The sequence below is a fragment of the Cyanistes caeruleus genome, unplaced genomic scaffold (assembly GCF_971803275.1).
Source record: "Cyanistes caeruleus unplaced genomic scaffold, bCyaCae1.hap1.1 HAP1_SCAFFOLD_107, whole genome shotgun sequence".
NCBI lineage: Eukaryota > Metazoa > Chordata > Aves > Passeriformes > Paridae > Cyanistes > Cyanistes caeruleus.
The window spans coordinates 342879-364405 of NW_028255908.1; the positions used below are offsets into that span (position 1 = coordinate 342879).

At 48.1% G+C, this 21527-nt stretch overlaps 2 protein-coding genes across 3 annotated transcripts in view; one reads left to right on the forward strand and one right to left on the reverse strand.

Annotated features, from left to right (window-relative positions):
* LOC147646223 (serine/threonine-protein kinase PAK 1-like) overlaps positions 1-21527 on the forward strand; it is a 38695-nt gene that overhangs the window by 5414 nt on the left and 11754 nt on the right. The gene's annotated exons all lie outside the window — the stretch shown is intronic.
* LOC147646224 (serine/threonine-protein kinase PAK 3-like) lies at positions 433-13837 on the reverse strand. Of its 2 annotated transcripts, XM_086873755.1 has the most exons (15): positions 13582-13837; positions 11886-11923; positions 11311-11442; positions 9701-9835; positions 9087-9428; positions 8551-8640; positions 7977-8151; positions 6436-6499; positions 5691-5739; positions 5200-5312; positions 4490-4607; positions 3967-4066; positions 3305-3501; positions 1818-1955; positions 433-698 (listed from the first exon to the last, which is right to left on the reverse strand). In XM_086873755.1, exons 1-15 carry the CDS (start codon positions 13655-13657, stop codon positions 597-599), a joined length of 1869 nt encoding a protein of 622 aa, XP_086729881.1. In that variant the 5' UTR covers positions 13658-13837; the 3' UTR covers positions 433-596. The 2 variants fall into 2 exon arrangements, with proteins under 2 accessions (XP_086729881.1, XP_086729882.1); XM_086873756.1 differs by lacking the exon at positions 9701-9835 and having other exon boundaries at positions 13582-13792.

A 21527-nucleotide genomic window follows, 5' to 3' on the forward strand; every position in this document is an offset into this window, starting at 1 on the left:
GACCTTGCACAGCACCCTCACTGCTCTTTCTGCTTTCTCTCTTCAGCCAGACTCTCCTCCAGCCAAAGAAATTTCTCTTAGGGATACAAATCCAAGTGGCAGGAAGCCAAATACTCTCGAGTCACATCTGCACAGCCTGCATCTGCACAGGATGTTTGCGTTGCACCGCTCCTCCTTTGGTTTTTCCTGCAAATGCGATTGCTGTTTCTGCCTCAAATAGAAATGCCAGAGCTGGGCAAAACTTGTCCAGTTGGCCATATTCCAAAGGCAGTGTGGTCTGGAGAGGATGAATGAAGAGGAGCCTTCCCCCCTTACAAACTGTACCAAAGAAGCCATCAATGTCACTTTCCACCTCTAAGAAAAAACTGACAATTCAGGAGGAAATGTTGAGCTTTCTCACAGGGTCAGAAGGAGAGAAATGTTCCAAAGGAGTTGAGATTTTAGAAATTTTATTTAAAATCCTACTCTACAATCCTACACTACAAACCTACACTACCATCCTGCACTACAATCCTACTCTATAATCCTACTCTACAATCCTACTCTGCAATCCTACTCTATAATCCTACTCTACATTGGTCATGGAGAAGACAGTTCTAAATTAATTGTTGCATTCCTGCCTCCTCCTTCCACTTCTTCACGGCAACGATGAGAGGTGCCAGGCTGGACCCAGGCATGGCCGATGTTATAAATTGATGCTGCAGAAAGGAAAAGAAAACAACAAGAAAGCATGATTTTCCAAGCTAAGAGCTTCAAAGGCAGGGGAATACTTTTGAAATGGAAAGGGGATTGAGTCAGAGTAGGTCAGGAGCATGGGGCAAGAGTGGCACAGGTTGCCCCAAGAGCTGGTAGGAGGCCCACCCCTGGAAATATCTGAGGTGTGAGTATCCTGATCTCTTGAAAGATGTCCCTGCTCATTGCAGGACACAGACTAGATGACCTTTCCATGTCCTTGTGTGTTAGTTTGAGATGAATTGACATTTAGGGAAAGAAGTAAGAAACCCCGCACGGAAGTGATTTCTTTGAGAGAAGCTGCTGGGAGCTTCCCCTGTGCCTGAGACAGGCCAATGGCTGGCTAGTTCTGAGAACTGACAACATTTTGCACCATTTAGAAATGAGATGTGCCTCTGTGATGATGCACATTTTGAAAACCACCATCCCGGGCACTGGCCCTCTTTGCTTCCGGAGCCCGAAGGTAACGGAGCTCTGGTGAGGCCGGCCCTGCTCGCCCACGGCCTGTGCTCCTGGGGGAGGCCGGGCCAGAGCCCAGCGGCTCCCGGGCGGGGGATGGAGGCTGCGGGACCCCGGCCCCAGGCTGGGCCAGGCCACGGCTGCTGACATCTTGCCCACACTAAACCCTCTCCCCGGCGTGCAGCGACGGCTCCAGGCCTCACCTCCCCTCCCAGCGGCTCCCGGGCAGAGAGAGGGGCCCAGCACAGCCTGAAATCCAACACCGTGACTGCCATGACCTGGGTGAGATTGAACCCTTTCACTGCACAGGTGAGACCTTTCTTATTCTTGTGGGCCTGATAATAAAATCAATTTGTTATTCCTTTGAAGTCTGAAGCCTGTTTTGCCCTTCTCCTAATCCAGAGCTCCCAGCAAGAAATGAGAAAGTGCCCTGGTGATTTTAGCCAGCGCTAAAACCCAGCACTCCCTGCCAGCCCAGCCCAGTCTAGGATTGCTCCCACTGTCAGCTGAACAGCACCAAGGTTGGAAGGGAGGAGGATGGGGGCTCATCTGATGCCTTGGATTTCAGTGGAGGAGGAGCCCATCCCTGGGACACTGTTTCACCTGCAGCCCTTTTGGCATTTTACCTGCAGCAGCTCCTTGGCAGACCAGCGCTGCGCCTCGCCTTTCTGCAGGCAGCAGCTCAGGAAGTCACGCAGCAAAGGCGAGAATTGCTCGGGCTGCCGCAGCTGTGGGCTCCCTTCTGTGGCTATGTGGAATTTAGCCTGGAGAAAAAGGAAACACAAGGCTCCACCTGCTTCTTTCCCATCTGGAACTGCTCTCCCAGAGCCCATTGTTCCAGCTCCACTCTGCAGTGGCAGTTTTTGCCCTGGTAGAGAGGCAGACATGACTTTCCTGTAGCATTTGGATGATGACTTTCCTGTATCATGAAAAAACCCAAGCCCCAAAGCCACAGCTTTGCCAACATCCAGCAGATCTTGCCTTGGCAGCTGATTTCATTGCCTGATCTAGTTAGTGGCAACTACATCAGCAAATACGTGTTTCCTTCTTGGAGGATTCCCAGCAGCTTGGCAGCCTTTTTGGAAGAGGGATTTTGCTATTCTAACTAACTGTACTATTCCAAGGATTCTTATAAGAAAAGAATCTCTGCAGTGCTTGTTGGTCCCTTAAGCACAGCTGCCATAAAACAAAACTCATCAGGCTTTTTGTCCTGTTCTTGAAAATGATGGTAATTGGAAGAAAAGAAAGGAAATGCAGCAGGTGTTCCTCAGGGAAGGAAACAAACCTTTGGAATCTCATTTTCAACACAGACACATTAAGATGCCTCCACAAATGTATTGGGTTGAAAATGCCTGTTTGGGTACACAGGAGCCACCTTCAGCTCTGTCTCTCAGCACTCTGAAAGTTTCAGGTTCCTTTATGTGGCAAAAGGAAAATATTCATGGTGAAATCAGAAGTGTCATCCCTGTGGTAAGCCTGTGCTCGTTGGATTCTCATGTCAATGCATTAACGCTGTGCCCATCCCAGAAAGTGCCAGGAAACAAACAGGAGGTTTTGGCAGGCTCTCCCCGTCACCAGGCTCCAGCTTGGTGATATGGAGAAAGTGGCTTGGGTTAGGAAAGAAGGTGGTCACTGAGTGTCTCAGCAGCACTGCACAAGAAGCAGAAGAGACTCTGGCTTTACAGCCTCATCTCCAGGTTTCAGGCAAGTTTCCCTGTGAGAAGAATGGGGCTGCACCTCTTCTCTCAAAAGCACTGTTTTTGAAACTTGGTTTGGTTTGAGTTTCTTTGCTTCGTTTCTGGAAAGATAACACCAGCTCTGAGATGCTTGTTTCCTATTCTTGGGGCCATCTACACAGCCAAAAGAGCTGGAACGACTTGTAAGGCAAAGCAAAATGCTGCCTGAGAATGGAGATGGTTTGGGCGAGGTAAGGCTTGAGTTCCCCCAGTGCTGCAACCAAAGCTCCAGCAGATGCTGATGTGCTGCAGGGCCATTTGTAGAAGGGGCCTTGGTGGAAGTACTTCCAGCAGATGGCCATGGGATTTTGTGCAGTGAGCAGAGAACACGGGACAGGTGAGAAAGACAGCGGGATCAGAGAGTATTTGCTCCTTACCGATCGAGCAGTGAAACTGTCATAAGGAGTTTTTTGTTCGGCCATTTCAATTGCCACAATTCCAAAAGACCACACGTCCACTTTGGGGCCATATGGTTGACGCTTCACCACTTCAGGTGCCATCCACCAAGGAGTCCCGGTCACCGAGCACCGCTGATTTTGCTCAGGGGTGAGCTGAGCAGAAAGGCCAAAATCAGCTGAGGAGAAAGCAAAATACTCTTTTAATTTTAATACTCTCAAATTAGGAAACCAAGCCAGAGAATTCCCCAGTGGAAGTTTGAGAATGTGCAGTTGAATTTCCTGGACAACACTCCCTGCTCTGTTTCCTTGGGGCTCTAGCCAAGGAAATATGAATTGGCTACTTCAAACATCCCCCCATTTCTTACACTTCCTCCAGCAGTGCCTTTTGTTCCCCTGAAGGTTTAGATTGCAGCTCCCTCCCTCTGGAAGGAACACACACAGACACACACAGAGCAATAGCACTCTTGGCTGCTTGTGGTTCCTTGTCATAGCTGTGTGCACCCTGCAACTGTGCCTTCAGCCCACAGCAGGGGGGACCCCTGCACTGCCAGCAGCAGCATTTTTGGGGAGCTGGCAGTCACTGAAAGCAGCCCCACACCCCCCATTCCTGGAAGGCTGAAGCTGAGCAAGAATACACTGACCCAGCTTGACAGAGCCGTCGGTTCTGAGAAGGATGTTGTTGCTCTTGACATCTCGATGGATCACGTGGTTGGAGTGAAGAAAATCCAGTCCTTGCAGGCACTGAGAGAGAAAAGAGAACCAGGGGGGCAAAAAGTAGTGTTGTGAGTTCATCGCACAAGAAAGGAAACAGCTGTGGAAGGTTCCCTTTGCAGGGGAATGGGGAGGAATGGCAGAACACAGTGCCATTGAGAGCAAGAGCCTGCTGCTCCCACAGTAGCAGAGCAGCACCTTTCTCAGTGGAGAAGTGCAAATGCCAATGCACGAGACAGAGCTAGAATACAAGAGCAGGGGATAAGAGTACAGGAAGTGAGTCCAGTGAGTGTAGGGGCACTGGCAGACAGTTCCCTTGTGATGCTCTTGCTTGCCCATAGCCTAGCAGCAGCACAGAAACCAAGCCTGGCCCATGAAATCCCTCCTGTTCTGAGCCCCTGTTTCCCAGACAATGCAGCTCAAGGCCTTGGAAGCACAGATGGGATCCCTGACCTCCCGACTGACAGCTGCAATCTCTCCTTCAGACATTTGAATCTCGTCGATGAGATCTCTCAGAGTGCCTCCGTCCATGTACTCCATCACCAGCCAGAGTTCCTCATGCACAAGGTAACTGAAAAAAGGAAACAAGGCCATGCATGTGAACATGCACAGCTAGGTTGGTTTTTTGCTTGAGTCTTGTTTCTGGGTCCCTTGGAGACAAGGGCAGAAGAAAAGGAACTGACATTGCCTCTAGGCTGTGCAGTGTTTGCAGTCTGTGCTGTCTCAAGGAGAAAGGCAGTTTAGGAAGAGCCCAGATAAAAAACCTGTCACGCATGGCATTTCTGGAAATAAGCACCTAGTCTTCCTGGCATGCACAGCAATGGAAAAGAGGGGCAACAATGCAAGGGCAATCCTCTCTTGGATGGTTCATCAGCATTTAAGAAACTTGAAAAACTCAAGCCCAAAGAACTGTGGAGGCAATGAACTTACAAGGTATTGAATTCTTAAGATAGGGCTGATGCAGGTTTTTGAACAATGTTCAGTCTGCATTTGCCAGGGTGGATTCATGCAGACAAAATGCAGTCTCTTCCCATCCATTGGAGATAAGTAGAGAAATAATCATTAACAGCTCTATTTCCTGCCACTGACCAAAGTGGGTTTTTAAGCTCTCATGCTTGTAGTATGTAAACAAACATTCAAGGGATAGGACCGTGACCACTCACCTGGCTAAGTAATTCACGATCCTGGGACTCCTATTACTCTCCATGATCCTGATTTCATTCATGGTTAGTATCTTCCTACTCACTCCTTGCACATTTATTTTCTTTATGGCCACCTCAAATGACATTGAAAAGGAGTAATTTGAGAAAATTGGTAGCATAAGACCACAACACACATGGAGCAAGTGATTGTGGAATGGCACAGCCAAGCTGTGCCAAAGTGCCTTGTGATTAGACCTCATCACCGGAGTAATTAGGGAGTGACATTGCAACAGCCCATTTCTCTGCTCCCTTGGGGGTCAGTTACAGGACATGTGGCCACTGGCAATTTGCCTTGTCCACAAAGCCTGTTCCAAGTGCAATTTGCAGGCTGGCTCCAGTCTGTGCTTCTTGTGCCTTTTCAGCACAGCTCTACTCAAAGCTCCAGCCACAGCTGTCAGCAGTGGGGAAAGGCCTGGAGAGCAGCAGAGGCTGCAGGGGCTGTTGACATTTACCTCTCCTCCTGTTGCAATGTCAAGTGCTCTGGAAACCTCTCCAAAACCCCTAGAAACAAAACAGCAGCAAAGAAAGGAGAAGCCATTTAGATCTTGCAGTGGAAGCCAGTCCAGACAGGAGAGCTCTGCTGTAAATGCCTAAAAGCTGCAGGTTGCAGGAGGGGTCTGCCAGAAGGCAGATGATGCATTTTCCCCTCAAGTGCTTGGGCACTGGGCCTGTTCCTGAAGCCTTGGGCTTTACTGCCTCAGCTCCAAAAGGCAGCTTATTCCTTCATCTCGGCTATCAGCTTCTAAACTGTGCAATTCTAATCCTGAGCACGGAGTATTTCCTTTAGCAAACTCTTGGAGAGAAATGTTCCTGAGAACTGTTATCTGACAGCTCTCATTGGGGGTAGGTTGTGCTTTCAGGCAAGCAAGATTCTTCTCCTTTCATTAGTGTGGCCAGATGATTTGGAGACATCCAAAAATGCGAAGGAAATGAATCCTGAGCTGTCCCACACTTGAGAGACAAGCAGATTTCCCAGGTTCTGTTCCTTGCTGCAGGCAAGACCTTGGCAGCATGGAGATGTCTTTGACAATGCCTTCTGAGCACACTTGACAAATTCTGGCCAGTACTGAGACATGGGGCAGACTAAGCCCGCTGTCTAAACATGTGGACAACTTGTCTGACTTCCCACTTGATGGATATTCCCCCAGTGAAACACCTGGCCCATGGCTGTGTAGAAGTGACTGTGGTTGGACTCACCCGCTGCCAAGACTTTCCAGTTCGATGTATTTTGTGACGGGATTTTCGTTGTTCACCATTCTCCCTGAGGGAAACAAAATGCACGATGCTGACTTTCAGGCAGAGATCCCAACTTGCAGGAGATGCCAAAGGCAGCCCCGCTGTCTGGGGCTCTGAACCCTCTGTGGTCAGCTGGGCAGCAAGCACAGCAGCAACAAGACAGGCAGTTGTGCAGTACAAATGGGCAGCAGAGAGACTGATTTTGTCCAGTCCTTGGAAGGAAATGAAGCGCAGAGAGCACAGCAGGGCACAGCACAAGGCTGGCAAAGGCCAAGCATGAGCACTGACAAGCAATGGCAAGAAGACACAGCCAGCCTGAGCCCCTGACAAGCTGTGGCCCCCGTTCAGGACACAACAGCATTGCCTTGGAGATCAGACACACCCAGGTGCAGATCAAGGCCCTTTTGTGTCCCAGCAGGTGAAGGTAGACACCAAATCAGCTGGGATCTTTTCTCAGCCCCACCAGGTCTTTTCTGAGAGCACAGCACTGGCAGCTGTCATGGGCAAGAAGCAGATTAAATGGGTTGTGCTGCAGAATCACAGAGGGCTTGATGTGTTTTCCCAGAGACTGATCTGAGCAGGGCTTGGGCCAATAGGTAGGATTCTAAGAGTCATGGGAATGGCTGGGAATCAGGGATGAAAAAGTGCCATGGATCTGAGGAATACACAGCACAGGGGCTGCAGGCTCGCTCCTGAGAAATGCCTGCAGTGCTGTTTTATCTGATCACACCACATGGATGTGTCTCTTGGACACGTCTTTATAAGAATAAAACTAGGATATTAATTACAGATTGTTATACAAGTATCTGTTTCTTCAGTGTGGGCCCAATGAAAACATCTCTTGCTCTCTGTTTCTGCTGTCACCTGATGTTCTTTCAAACGAGTCCTCACTGACAAAAATACAGCATCCTCACAAAAACCTTGTAGATGTAGTAGAGGCAATAAAAACAGTCCTAAAAATGACACCAGTAAGACACATGGGGCAGAACAGCTCTTTCAGGATGGAGAAAAATAAAAACTCTACCAAAAAACCACCAAAACCAAAACAAAAATCTATAAAAAACACCACACAGAAAACAGAACCACAACAAAAAGACAAAATCCCAAATCAGTTTCTGTGAAGTCTTTTGGTGCTGACGACAGGTGGGAAGTCTGGAGTCTAAGGAGAATTTAGGAATCAAATATTCTGTTCAGTTTGGCCACTAGCACACAGAACTTGCATAGATCATTTGCTGGGCCACAGCCTTCTGCTGATCCAAGAACAATTCCTGCTTCTGCCTTTAGTGGCAAGGGAATGCCAGGCAAAGCCGAGCCAGTCCAAGCTGCCCTCAGAGGCAGCAGGAACAGCCAGAGCGCTCTCTCGCTGCCTCAGAGCACAGCAGTTCCTGTGGGGAGTCCTAAATGTCTCTGGGACACCAAAGTGAGGAGGATCATTTGCTACAGCTCTGCTGGCACGTGCACACAATACACTGTCCCTCAGACAAGAAATACACCAGACGTACTCAGTTGCTCCACGAAGTCTCCCAGGCTCTCCTGGAGCTGAGCAGCAGATGTGTCACTGGTGGAAATGGACAAACTGCCCCGGCTCCACTGCTCAGCTTGGGGAACAAAGGCTCCTTTAGATGCTGCTGCTGCTGCTGCTGCTGCAGCAGATTGAATGGAAGAGCCTGTGTAGATCTGAGAGAAGAAAGGAGTTTGTGTCAGAAAGCTGGCTGGCAGAGATTACCCCGAGTTCCCTTTTCAAATGCAAGCCCTTAGGAAGTTGCTGTTAGCCACATGCAAAGCTCATCAACTGGATTTTTTGGATGCCCACTTCTGGAACCAAATGGTCAAAACCCAAGGTTGGTTTTAATCAAGTTGATGGCCAGTTTCATATTCCATTTTCCTGGATTTTCTGAAGGATGGCTGCAACAACGACCATTGCACTTCCTCCCAAGGATCCCTTTCCCCCTCCAAGGGCTGCAGACACATTTGCAGCTCCTTGTTCTAATGTTGGAGCTCCTCCCCCTCAGTCCTCTTTTCCTGCACCATCTTCAGAAGGTGCTCAGCCTGCAGCACTTGTGCTTGGGACAGTACCTGTGCCTGCCGCCGACCTTGGGGCTCTTCATCAGCAGGCATTTGCTGGAAGCCTTCGCAGGCTGCCAGGTGAGATATCAACACATCCACCTCAAGTCAAAGAGAACAAAGCAGTCAGAGACCACAGCTTGTCCCTGTGTGCCAAGGCTCATTGACTGTGAGCAAAGGGAAAGAGCAGGACAGCAGCAGATTCACCAAGGGATACAGACAGCTTGCAGCTTGTATTCCAAATCTGTCTGGGGGACTGTGTTCACTTGCAAAAAGCCCTGAAGAAACAAGGAGAGCAGGAGCAGGCCAGCAGGAATCCCTTGAGATGAGTGCTGGCAAAAGGGGCAAATGACTGGTGCCACTGTCCAGGGCAGCAGCTGAGATTGAGCACAGCAGGAAATGTCCTTCCAAGCAGCTGGGATAGACACTACAGCAGGATGGCACTGAGAGGCATCAGCCCAGCCCCCTGCTGCTCTGCAGAGGAAAGGCAAGAAGGGCAGAAAGCACCAGACTGCAGTGACTGCTGTGCCTATCGCTCTTTCACTCACTCGATTTTCTAGAGCCTCTTGCTGCTGAGCGAGGAGATCTAATTTCTCTTCGATGATTCTCCTTTCTTCCTCCAGCCTGTTCTCCCTTGCCCTGATCCTAGCCTCAGCTTCCTGCAGCTCTGCCAGAAGCTCCTCCTCGGAGGCCTGAGAAGAATGACAGAGAGGAATTTCCATGAGTGGAGTGTCTGCCACTCTTTCACTCACCTGGTTCTGTTGATTGCCTCTCTGCCAGGGGAGATTCATCTCCTCTTCGATGCTTCTGTCTTCCTCAGGCCTCCTCTTCACTGCCATGATGGCCCTCGGAGCTTCGGGCAGCTCTGCTTGGGGCTCTGCCTCGATGTTCTGTACACACAAATGGAGAGCAAGTGCCTGGGAGCTGCCATCAGGCTCAGCTTCTTCCTCAGTTTCAGCCTCAAAATCACACTCATTCAGTCACTGCTTTCTGCTTCCCTACCCACCTCTGCTTCCACTCTAACCTCCTGTCCCGCTGCTGATCTCTGCAGAGGCTCTTTGCTTTCAGGGCCTCTGGCACTCGTGGCCTGCTCAGTCCCAAGAGCTGCGTTTTATGCCCCTCTTCCTGCCCTTCACTCTGTCCCCTGCTGAGTCAGCCTTACCTGGCCATTCTCCAGTGGCTCTTCCACCTGCTGCCCCAGCTGCTCTTCCTGCTCTTGGGCTGGGAACAGCTCTCCCTCAGGCTGGCACGGCCGTCCTGATAAAACAATCTGCTCCTGCTCTTTCTCTGGATGGACCTGCAGAGAAAGCAAGAGAAGATGGGCTTCAGCTTCTCATCCAACATTTGTGGGCCAAGACTCAAAGGCTGATGGGCTCCCACGTTCCCAAAGCTCTGTGCTGCTGCTCTCCTGCCTTGTTCTCTGCCCGTGGGGAAGCACAGATTCCAAAGTGACCCTGGCAGTGCAATCAGGACCCATCTGGCACTGAATCTCCAACAGACTCTTGGACAGCTGACAGGAAATGTGGGGCATTTCTCAAGGGCCTCCCTCCCCTTCTGCTGTGTCCTGCTTGTCTCTCCCTAGTGACTGACAGCCAGCCCTGTCCCACAGCTCCATCCTGGCTCTGCAGGGGCTTCCTGGGTGAGCTCAGCCCTTGGGAGAGACACTGCTGGAGTTCATGTTCTTTTCAGGCCTGCCCTGCCACTCCTGCCCCTCTGACATCTACACTCTTGTTAGAAATCCTGCTCAGTCAGGAGACAAGGATGTGTGCAAATCCTCTGCTGCAGGTCAGAGAGCCTCTATGGCCACCTCAGGATATGGAAGAGGACCAAGGTGTTTCTCCTCCCTCTTTTGTCAGCTGAGAATTCTGAGTGGCACTGACAGAGATCCTCAAAAGGCCCCACCAACAAATTAATTGATACACCCCTAGGGATGCCAATGAAGGAAGCCATGGGTCATGTAATGCATGTATGACCAAAGTCACCAAAAACCACCTAAAACATGGAATTGTCCCATCTCACTAGGACAGGCAGAAATTTATAGGTTAAACAGGGAGTGTCAGGACAGAAGAGGCAGGAGGAGGAAAACAGCTCTGAGGAGAAAAAACAACCATCTCTAAAGGGGTTCTTAGCAACAAAAGACAGCACTCAAGGACTTGCAGCTTTGCCCCCACACTAGGCTCCAATGCAGTTTCCAAAGCTGCAGACTTCACCACAAAACGTATCAAGAGAAACTTGCCACTTGTGGATTTTGCCTCAGAAGAAGGGTTCAGAACTACACAGTTTGTTTCTTTGGCCACACAGGACAAGAATGGCCGGCCACAGCTTCATGGACAACACAATCATCTTGCAGCTTATCAAAAGCCAAAAGACAGGTGGCCTAAAAGACTCTGCAGAAGTGAAGAATTACTCCAGAAAACTGCAGAACACTTCTCCAGGTCATGCAGAGGTTTCCAAAAAGGGACAGCAAACAAACCCAGCCCTGTGAGCCCCAGCAATGCCGTGTGAGCCCTTGGCCATGGCTTGGCAGAAGCCAAGAGACAGAGCTTCCCTGAGCCAAGCAGCCAGCTGCTCACCCGCAGGCAGCAGCGCTTTGGGGCCTCAGCACGACGGCTCAAAGCCCAATTTCCAGCTGCCACGGGATGGGGGAATGGCTGGGTGCTGGCAGGACTCCAGCACTCAGCATCCTCAGCCAGCAACAGCAAGTGCTGGCTGCTCAGAAACTTGCAGCTCTGCCTTGCACTAAAGACAGCAGCACCCAGCACTGGCACTTACTGTCTGGGCATGGTCAGGCTGGGCTGTGACCACAGCTGGAGGCTCGTGCTCCTTTTGCTCATTTTGCTCCTCTTTGGCCTCTTCTCCAGGAGCAGAGGGAGCCACAGCAGAGTCTGCTCTTGCTTCTGGGCTCTGTGGACAGATGGTGGAGTTAGGGACAGGCAGCTCCCTATCATTTAGAACCTTATTTCTCTTCAGCTCGATTTCTACAACCAGCTCTACCAAGCACAAATCATCAGCTTTGATAGCAATGGGATTCTAAGTCTCTCCAACTAAATTAAAATGGGTTAATTCAGCCAGGCTGCAAATAGCTCTGAATTAGAGAGTTCACCCTGGCTACTATCAGCAAGCAACGTTCTCTCTGCAAATCTGAGCTTTGAGTTCTTTTAAAGCTCTGCAATGGAAAATTAGGAAATAGCCAACAATGCCTTTGCTATTGCTGTTGTAAACATGGAAATGGATCTTCTTTCAGCCCACCCAGCTGGCCCTCTGCACTCTACTGCCACAGGCCAAGCTCACAGTTCCCTGCACAATTCTGAAACACCAGGAGCATCAAATGTTCCTTTCTGACTCACCTCAGGATCGGCACCTCTGAACACACGGCTCAGATGACCTGCAGTGGGCAAGGAAAAGGAACCAAATTCTTTGAGAAAACTGGAGAGAACCGTGGCCTATTTAGAGCAGCATCTGAGAAGATCTCCCAGTCTGCATTTTCAAAGGTGTCCTGCTTGACTGGTGTGGTTTAAAGCAGCAACGAAAAAATCACTAGAAAACTTACTTATTTCTTGCAGTGAGATATGGATTAGAACAAGAGCAAAACAGGCTTAAAACTTAAATGGAATAAAGAAAGTTCATTAACAAAAACTACAAGAATAAGAAACGAGAATGAAACTTCCAGAACAACCCTTTTCTCCCCCACTACCCAACCATTCCCTTGTTTACATGACAACATAGAGACAAAAATACTTTGGAACTTTGGTGTTTACAACACTCCCAATTCCTGCTAGAGTCTTTTCATCAGTCTTTGTAGAGAAACAGAAGTCTTCTTCTGCTATCTATGGAGTTTTTCACAAGAAAACGATTTTTCTTCATAGCTTTCTATTTCTCTGATGCCAGCTGCCCGGAAATCTGCCATCAGTTGTCTCCTCTCATTACCCATCACTCTGAGGTGTGTTATGGGTCATGAGTCTAGGGATGTCATTTTTATGAATGAGTTATTCAAAGACAAAAGTTCTCTTTATCTGTTTTTGTGAGCCCTCCTGGACACAGAAGTTTTCTTTTTACTTCTTAAAAGCCACAAATCTTCAACTCTTACTTCTCCCGCTCTGTTCCAGCATCTCACAGTGTCACAACTACTTCATCATTTGCTCAAAATCCACACTTGGAAACACTCCATTCCTCCCAATATACTCTGTCATGAATTAAAGGAGTTTTTTTCAGAACACTACTGTCCATCTCCATAGCTTTAACAGAAAAATATTTCAGCTTATTAAAGCATCTCCTTATTTCTCTTCCCCCTCTAAAGTTAATTTTTTTCTTCACTCTCTTTGATGGGTTGATGGTTGATCACTCCCTCTCTCTCTCTGGGAAAAAAGGATTAATCTGCAAGTCTCATGCAGGTGGTAAAAGAGTTAAAATCTTGCTAAAGCTGCAGATGTTGATGGTGTCAGGTTTCAGTTCAGTGGCAGAAACTGCAAACCAAGTCAGGCTGGCCGGCTCCGTTTCTCCCCCCACCCCGCCCTCTGCAGCCTTGTCCGGCCTGGAGGGGGGAGGAGGCCGAGACAGAGGCCTGTGACCTCGTCAGAAGCCAGAAACCAAAGAGAGCAAGAAATTCCCGGCCTCACATCTTCAGGTGGTGTTCACAGGTTGATCTCACTTCTCAATAGTTAAAACCGCTGCCAATTCTCACCCATGGCCAGGAATTAGTCAGGAGAAAAAACTCCCATCAGCCTCCAGCAGTTTCAACTTCCCCAGCTCTCAGAGCTATCTTAAAAGTAAAGTCACCCCAAGAGATTGAGCCAGCAAAGTGAGGAAATGACAGACTCTGCTGCCACAGGCTCTCCCATGGAGGGAACAGAAGCCCTGCAAATGCTGCCCGCAGCCCCCTGGCTACAGACACCCTGTGTTTTGCTGAAGGTGTTGACAGGAGCTTTACCAAACCAGGGGCATCCTCATGGTCTTTGTGTTTCAATAGCAACCCGGTCACTAAGAAAGAGCAGGGAGACCTACAAAAGCCAGCTCAGGTTCCAGCCAGGGAAAACCTCTACTTACGTGCCAGGTTGGTGAGGTAATAGCCGGCGTAGGCGATGCCATAAATGGTGCAAATGGCAACAGCGAGCTGCTCCATCACTGTAGCACTGCTGTGCCAGTTTGCACACTCTGCTCCACCACAAAAACAAACACGGCTCCTGTCAGTGTGCAGCTGCCCACTGACAAACGCCTCAAGCAGGAGGATGCTCCTGCACTGAGCAAGCCCAAGAGCTGCTCTGACCCTGAGGCCTTCCGTGCACCAAGGCAACCTTGGGATGTCACCACGACAAGGTGGCATCCATGCCCTGACATCACAAAGCCAATGCTCTGCGCTGCTCTGGGAATTGATGCAGAGCAACCCAACCTTCCCTACAGCAAACACAAAATTGCCTGGCAGGTTCTCCTCTGTCACAAAGTGTCACAAATCCTTTGGTGGGCTGTGGGAAATGGAAAGACAGAAACTTCCACAGATACTGAAGGGTTTGATTTCCAGCCTTGGAAGGAGCTTGGGTTCATGCAATGCTAAAGGTTCACAGACGTTGAGTCAAGAATTCATAAGCTTATGTTCCTATAGCTGCAAGTAAGAATATGCCATAAGTAAATAAAAAACTGCATTGAGTGAGATGGTGGAGAGTTTTCTACTGTAATTGTGTGATTTTATAGAGTAAGCTATGAATCTAAATATTATCCTAAGAAGCACATGTGTGTAGGTGAGCTAGCAGTGTATTGGGTGAAAAGCAGACACAGTGCAGCAGAACTTGGCAAAGGTGAAAGGTGATTAAGTAATAATAAACCTCTTCAATTTAGTGCATTAGCCAAAAACTCAAATTAGCGAATCTCAGCCACTGCACCAGGCTGAAGCTGAGGATCCCCAGCCAAGCTCAGAGGGAGGAGAACACAGCATTTGTGGGATCCTTTCCAGTCTGACTTGCTTCAGCTGGAGCCTGGGGGAGGAGAGAGCAGGAGAAGGGTTGGCTGAGTCCTCTCCCCTCTGCCTTGCCCTTCTCTGCTGGATCCTCAGTTCATCCCACACCCATCCCAAGACTCCATCCCCATCCTACTGGTGCTGACGGGATTAAAGGAGATAAAGAGGAGATAAAAAAGATAGAGAGGAGAGAAAAAGAGAAGTTTAAATGCAGCTTAAATATGAAAGAAATGCACATGTTAGTGACTGCTGAGAGTTCCAAGGGAGCTGAAGGGTTTGCGAAGGGCCAGGAGCCCGTGAAGGGCTCAGGAGCTGCTGCTGCCGGGAGGGAGGAAATGCACCAATGGCTCCCAGCAGAGTCTGTGCTTTGAGGCTCTTTCCCAAACAGCTGCAGGAGGGAAAGCAGCTGAGTTTGGAGGAAGAGTTTTCTGCGGAGGTTTCCTGTTTGGAGCTGTCACAAGCTTGAGCTGCTCAAGGGAAACGCGGCTCTGCTTCCAGCAGGGCCCAACTGCCCGGGAGCACAACTTGGTTCCCTGGCCCTGAGCCAACGGGCAGCAGCAGCTTCTGTTCCCTCCTGGCTCTTGTGTCATTTCCAGCAGCACAAGACACACCAAGAAAAGCTCCTCCAGAACATGCCATGAGAAACACAACCTGATTTCATGGCATGGAGGAGCTCTGACAGTCCCACGGGCTCAGGTTTGTTTGTCAGTGAACAGAGCAGGGAAAAGCACAGACACATTCCCTGCACAGGGAATTCACAGGAGGAAAGTGCAGCGCTGGAGGATGTGCTTGGATACAACGTTCCCACGGCAGTTTTGGGGATAAAACTGTCAGCAGAGAGAAAAGAAAAAGTGCTACCAAGGGTGGGCTGGGGAGGGCTGGTGCTTCCCGGGAGGCTCCCGAAGCTCAACAGTGTGGAAGAGTGGCTAGCTAACAAAGGTCGTGTTCCCATGCAGCAATTAGCTGATAAAGAATTAAACAACGGTAGAGTGTAGTTGGTATGAGATGTTGCAAAGTCAGAAAGACCTTAGTGATAACTGTGAACTGGGAACAGGACACTGTGATCAGAAGAATGTGGATTCAGCACAGATGAACGAGCACAAGATGGTGGAGTTGTCCTTAAACGAAATATCCAATAATGAGCTTGCTTTTGCACTATGTAGGAGCCTAATTATTGATGTTATATAGGGAGTTTGGAGTTGCCAATAAAGGAGACTTGCTGATCATTCATATTGAGTGCTGCTTGTCTCCCGCCGAACTCATCAAATGGCGCCCGAACAAATGGGACCCTTGGGACCTTTGGGACCTTTGGGACATTAAAAAGCGAAGGCCACGGGAGTCGGCGACAGGGGACGGGTCCTCCGCAGCAAGGACGGCGAAAAGCAACGGTGCCGCGCCCCAGGCGACCTCAGAGGAGAGTCCTGGCCGGAACGTGCTGCCGAACCTTGTAGGGCTGCAACAGCGCTGACAGTAAGATGGAAAGGCAAGCAGCACATGATTTATTTACCTGCTTTTTAGAAAAGCCACAGCTTAAGGGTTTTGATTTGCGCAAGGAGCTCCCTGGACTTCTTGCTTATGGGTATGCTCACGCCTTTGCCTCCCACTGCTGGGCAAACACTCCTATCTATGCTGCCCATGGAAAGAGGGAGGGAGAGTCAGAGAGAAGGAAATAATAAGAAAGAAATTCCAGAGCAAACGCTGAAACAACGAACAGAATCTGTTCAGTTACGGCAGGATGTTGTTATAAATGCAACGGCAGATTAAAGATTAACAAAGATTAATTTATTATAAATTAATAAAGCAACAAACAGCGAGGAAAAAAACACAATAAATGGACAGCGCAGCGCTGGGTGGACAGGGTCTATACGCAAGGTATAGGTGTTCCCAAATCCACGTCTGAGGGTTCTCTGGCCTGGGTTTTTATAAGGATTTTATGTCCCCAGGCTAGAATTCCAACCAGTTTCCATTCACCCAATGTCCCTGATTGTCTGGTGAATGGATTTCCTGGCCTAGAACATTGAGTCAGTAAGTATCCGGGCAGAGTCTCCTCAAATGCAAAGTGAGTCTGTATGTATTTTAACATATTTCATCACAGCAGGATCGAGAGATCCGGGCTAGCACCGATGGATATCTCGGAGGAGTAGTCTCTTCTTTGTCTTTCTTGATTGAGTTTCTGTAGTATGGGTTTGGCGGGTGTGGTGTTCGATTCTGGCAACGACCATCTTCCTGGGGCTCGTCCTTTTTGTCTTGCTTGATGGTCTCCGGCCGAAATCGGCCGGGCGTTGCCTTTCTCTGGAGGTAGACGTTTAGGCTGGTTCTTTTGTTTCTATGATGGCCTGTGTCCTGTCTTTTCCTCCGAGTTGATGAGTCTGCTGAAACCTGTTATCTGGGGGGGGTTCTTTTGCAATTCGTGATTTTTGGAAAAGGAATTCTACCTCGACCGGGAGGAGAATTCCTTATTCCATACTTACATTTAGTTATAATTATACATACTTTATTTAAACTTCTTATTCCGAATTTTTATTTACCCAATTCTTTATTACAGTCCCCCACCTAATAATTTGAACACATTAAAAATTCGTGTTTTCTTACTTTTTCAAAGGAATATCAGGTTAAATAATGTCGTTTTCCTCTTGGTCTAACTCTTCTATATTTTCTGTGGACAACATATGTTTATTTTCAAATTCCCTCAATGCCTTAACCGCATTTCTATTCTCTTTTTCTTCTTCTAACTTCATGATTTTTGAAAGAAGGGTAGTGTTTCCTTGTGCCTTTTCTGGGTCTATTGGGAGAGAGGCAATCTGCATTCCTTGAACGACAGAATGTATCAGTCTGATCAGACAAGGAATCAGGCAAGGTAGGAAGATGACTCCGGCAATAGAACATCCTATAAAGAATACTAGCTTTTTCTACCATGCCCCTTGCCTAAAAATTTGATCTCACCAAGAGGCTTGTAAAATCGAATTCCACTTCTGGACGGGTACATGGGCTACTTTCTTTATTTCAGCAGCTAGACCCTTTATAGTTTCTCCAAAGTCATCTATCTCCATGCAACACTCTGACTCGTTATATCTGCCACACACTCTTCCCTCTTCAGCTAGCAAATAGTCGAGAGCGAGTCTGTTTTGGTAGACAAAGGCTCTCATCTGAGAATGTTGTTTTGCTAGGAGTTCCAGGGCTTCTGAAGTGTGGTTTGAAACAACTTCTACCACAGCCTGTAACCTAATGAGCCGATTGAGGAGGTAGATTGGGGTCCTGTATCCCCAACTGCCATCATTTGCTCATGTTGCCGGTCCATAATATTGTATGATTCTTTTGGCGGGCCATTCCTCCCCCTTCCACTGGTGGTTACCTCCGGCTATTGGTAGTTCCCGTTTCAATTCCCTCTTTTGTCGGGCTAGGGTTTCAAAGAGGGGAGCACCTAAAGACCTGCTTTCATCTTTAGGTAGTGTAAAGAAGAAAGGCCGAATTATTCCGAGTGTGCATGACCCTTTCCAATTTCTGGGCAATTCACTGTATGCTTTCTTTCCGCATATCCAGTAAATCCCATCCGGTGCCTTCCAATCTCTGTTAAGTTTTGCCGGGTCCTCCCAATATTCCCTCAGGCCGAGAAAGGCATGGAAGGGATTCGCCCCGTCCTGTTTATTCCAACATAAACCAATTAGATCTATCCATTCGCAATTATTTTCCTGAGATTGGCTCCAATAGCCCTCGGGTGATTCCGGCTGCCAAATTTTTGTTTTTTTATCTGAATTTACCGAGAGAGTTTTTACACACGGGGTGTAACCAACTAGCTCGGTGAATTCCCTTCTTTCCCGACTGACACAAAAAGTTCCAATGATTCTTTTGTCAATCACCCACCCCTCTGGTCGCCGGGTTGTTTTGGATAATTTTAATCCTGTCCACTTAAGTAATTGTTCTGGGGTTAATCCTTCTCCCTTCCATGGCCATCTTTCGGCTGATTTCAGGCCACCACATATCCAACAATTAGTCAATCCCAATTCGGTAGCTATTTCCTGCATCAGATCTATGAATAGATTCTGATTAGGGCTAGGTAGCTTCCAATTATCGTATTGTTTTTCTAGTTGTTCGTATTGCTCACTGAGAGAGTTTAACCTCTCTTGTTTGAGTCTTTTTTTCTTATTTTCCATTTCCTGCCTTTTTAGTTCAAGAGTTAATTGTTTTATTTTATTTTCAGGGTCTGAACCATCCTCGTCTTTTGCGAAACAGATCACCTGATCAAACTGCAGACACACTCTATCATCGTAATTTTTCAGTAAATCTAAAACTATCGGTTCATTACTGAATGACGCTTTCGTTTCATGTTTCAGGTTCTTCCCTTCCCAGTACAATTTCCCCCCCATGGCACAATATTTTAAGTTTGCTTTATTGTAACACAAGGGGTTGACTCTGTGGTACGCAATGAACGTCGACTGTTTCTTTCCTCCAATCCAGACAGTTTTATTACACTGCCCGCAGACCGAGATTGGGGAAACCCCTCCTATATCTCTCTTATTTCGTAGGTGGGTCGCTCGGACCTCTTTTTCCCCTGTGTTATGGGGTTGCCTTTTTCCAGTACCTATCCCCGGGATGGAGCACCAAATTTTTCCTTCTAGCTTACACAGGTCCATTTGGGTACCGTTTGCCCAACATTCTCCTGCGTGCAATTCCGGAGGGCAGGCGATCCATGGCTCGGTTCGCGAGGCAGTTTGGCACTGCTCACACTTCCCCAGGGAGGTCGTCTCCGGAGGCGCCTCGGGGCCCGTTCTCTCGGTCCAGCACATGGCTAGGTTCAGGATCGTCAGGATTCCCCACAATCACATCCCTCTGCCATTCCCTCCGCCCGTACAAGAACATACGGCGGGGATAACCATCTTCTCGGCAGCAAGGACTGTCTTCAGGGGCCCTTGACGTTCTGATGGCAAACCTCCTTTTAAAGGTTGCCCACCGAGATGCCTTGATCGTGCCGCTCCTGCACGGTACTTTTACGTTTCGGCGGCACTCTATTATTAGAGGTTCCGCTTTACAGTCCAAATGGCCTCGTAATCCTTTTTGAAAAAATCGGAACCACTCAGGAGAGTCGAGTTCCAAGATACCCACCCGGGTAGCAAGTGCTAGAAAAAGGTTGGTCTGTTTTAATTCCTCTTTGTAACACGCGGCACACAACCCTCTCGGTTTTTGCCCTCCCAAACAATGAGTCACCCACGTTTGTTTACAATATGCACACTTAAAATGTACAAAAGGAAAACAATAACATTCAAAATTGGTGCAACTTATCCTGTCTTCGTTGCTCATTTGTTGTTCCGCTGAAGCCTGATTTTCAATTCTCCCGGAGGGGTTACAATTTTCCACTCGGGGGAGTCGCGAACCGAAACTTTCTTCACTCGGGAAGAGTGTGTCCAGCCCTTTTCAGCCGTACGAACCGCGGTGTCTGTAGTCAGGAGGACGAGGAATGGTCCTTCCCAGTGGGGACTGAGGGGTTGCTCTTTCCACACTTTGATCAGTACCTTGTCCCCTGGTTGAATTTGGTGGATCGGAAATCCCAACGTGCTGCTTTGAGGAATCAATCCTCTTCTCCTTAACTCCTGTAAGTTTTTATTTATAGAAATGAGATAAGGTTGGAGTTGAACATCCTCTGTTTGAAGATGTTCAACCGGCATACCATGCTTGTACGGCATTCCATACAACATCTCAAAGGGGGACAGCCCTGTTTCTGAGTTCGGCATGGTTCTTATATTCAACAATGCCAAGGGGAGACATTTGACCCAGGACATTTTTGTTTCAATTGTCAATTTGGATATTTGTGACTTCAGTGTCTGATTCATTCTTTCCACTTGCCCCGAGCTCTGAGGGTGCCAAGGAGTATGATATTGCCATCTGATCCCTAACGCATCGGACAACTGTTTGATAATTTTTGAGGTGAAATGTGTACCCTGATCCGAATCAATATGGTCTATAATACCATATCTAGGAATTATTTCCTCCAGTAGAATTTTAGACACTGTTTGAGCCGTGGCCTTAGCTCTGGGAAAAGCCTCTACCCAATGTGTCAATTTATCTACTATAACTAACAAATATTTATTTCTGCCAATTTTCGGTAATTCTGTGAAATCCACTTGGATTCTTTCAAACGGTCAGTATGAGATTGGCCGACCTCCCCAATTGGTTTGCCGAAAATTCGCTCTGTTTACCTTTTGGCATATCACACATCCCTGTACCTCTTGTTTTGCAAGCTCGAAGATTCCCTTACACCCGAAGAATTTTAAAAATTGTTCAGCTAATGCCCTGGTTCCCCAATGGGTTTGTGCATGTAGTCTTTTGAGTATTCCTTTCGCTATCCCCTTCGGGACCAACTCCCTCCCGTCGGGTAACCACCATTTACCCTCTTTGAAATGTCCCCCTACCTTTTTGAAGTCTTCCTGCTCCTTTTCTGAAGGAAGCACTGAAACCTCTGGGGGTTCCCTTGGGACTAGCTCAGAAATACTTACGGTCAACAATGCCGCTCTTTTCGCCTCTTTATCCGCTAAATTGTTTCCCCTTGTATGGAATTGTCGTCCGGTCTGGTGTCCTTTTACATGAACCACAGATATCTCCAGTGGCTCCCTGACCGCTTCTAAAATTTGTCTAATTATTTCCTCATGTACCAATCCTTTTCCTTTAGTGTTGATCAGACCCCTTTCTTCCCAAATTTTCCCGAAGGTATGCACTATCCCAAATGCATATCTTGAATCGGTATAGATGGTTCCCCTTTTTCCCTTCAAGCCTTTGAGGGCTTTTAGGAGAGCAAAAAGTTCACAAGCCTGTGCTGACCAATTTGCTTTTAGGGGACCCGATTCTACAGTCTGTCCTGTTATACCATTTATGATGGCATAACCCGATTTACGTTTTCCCTCCATCATTCTCGAGGAACCATCGATAAACCATTTTTCTCCTCCTTCCAATTCCTGATCCTCCAGATCGGGTCTTACTTTAGTTTGTAATTCCACTGCTTCAATACAATTATGTAGTAGCTTTCCCGTTGGTTCCCCGTACAAAAATTGCG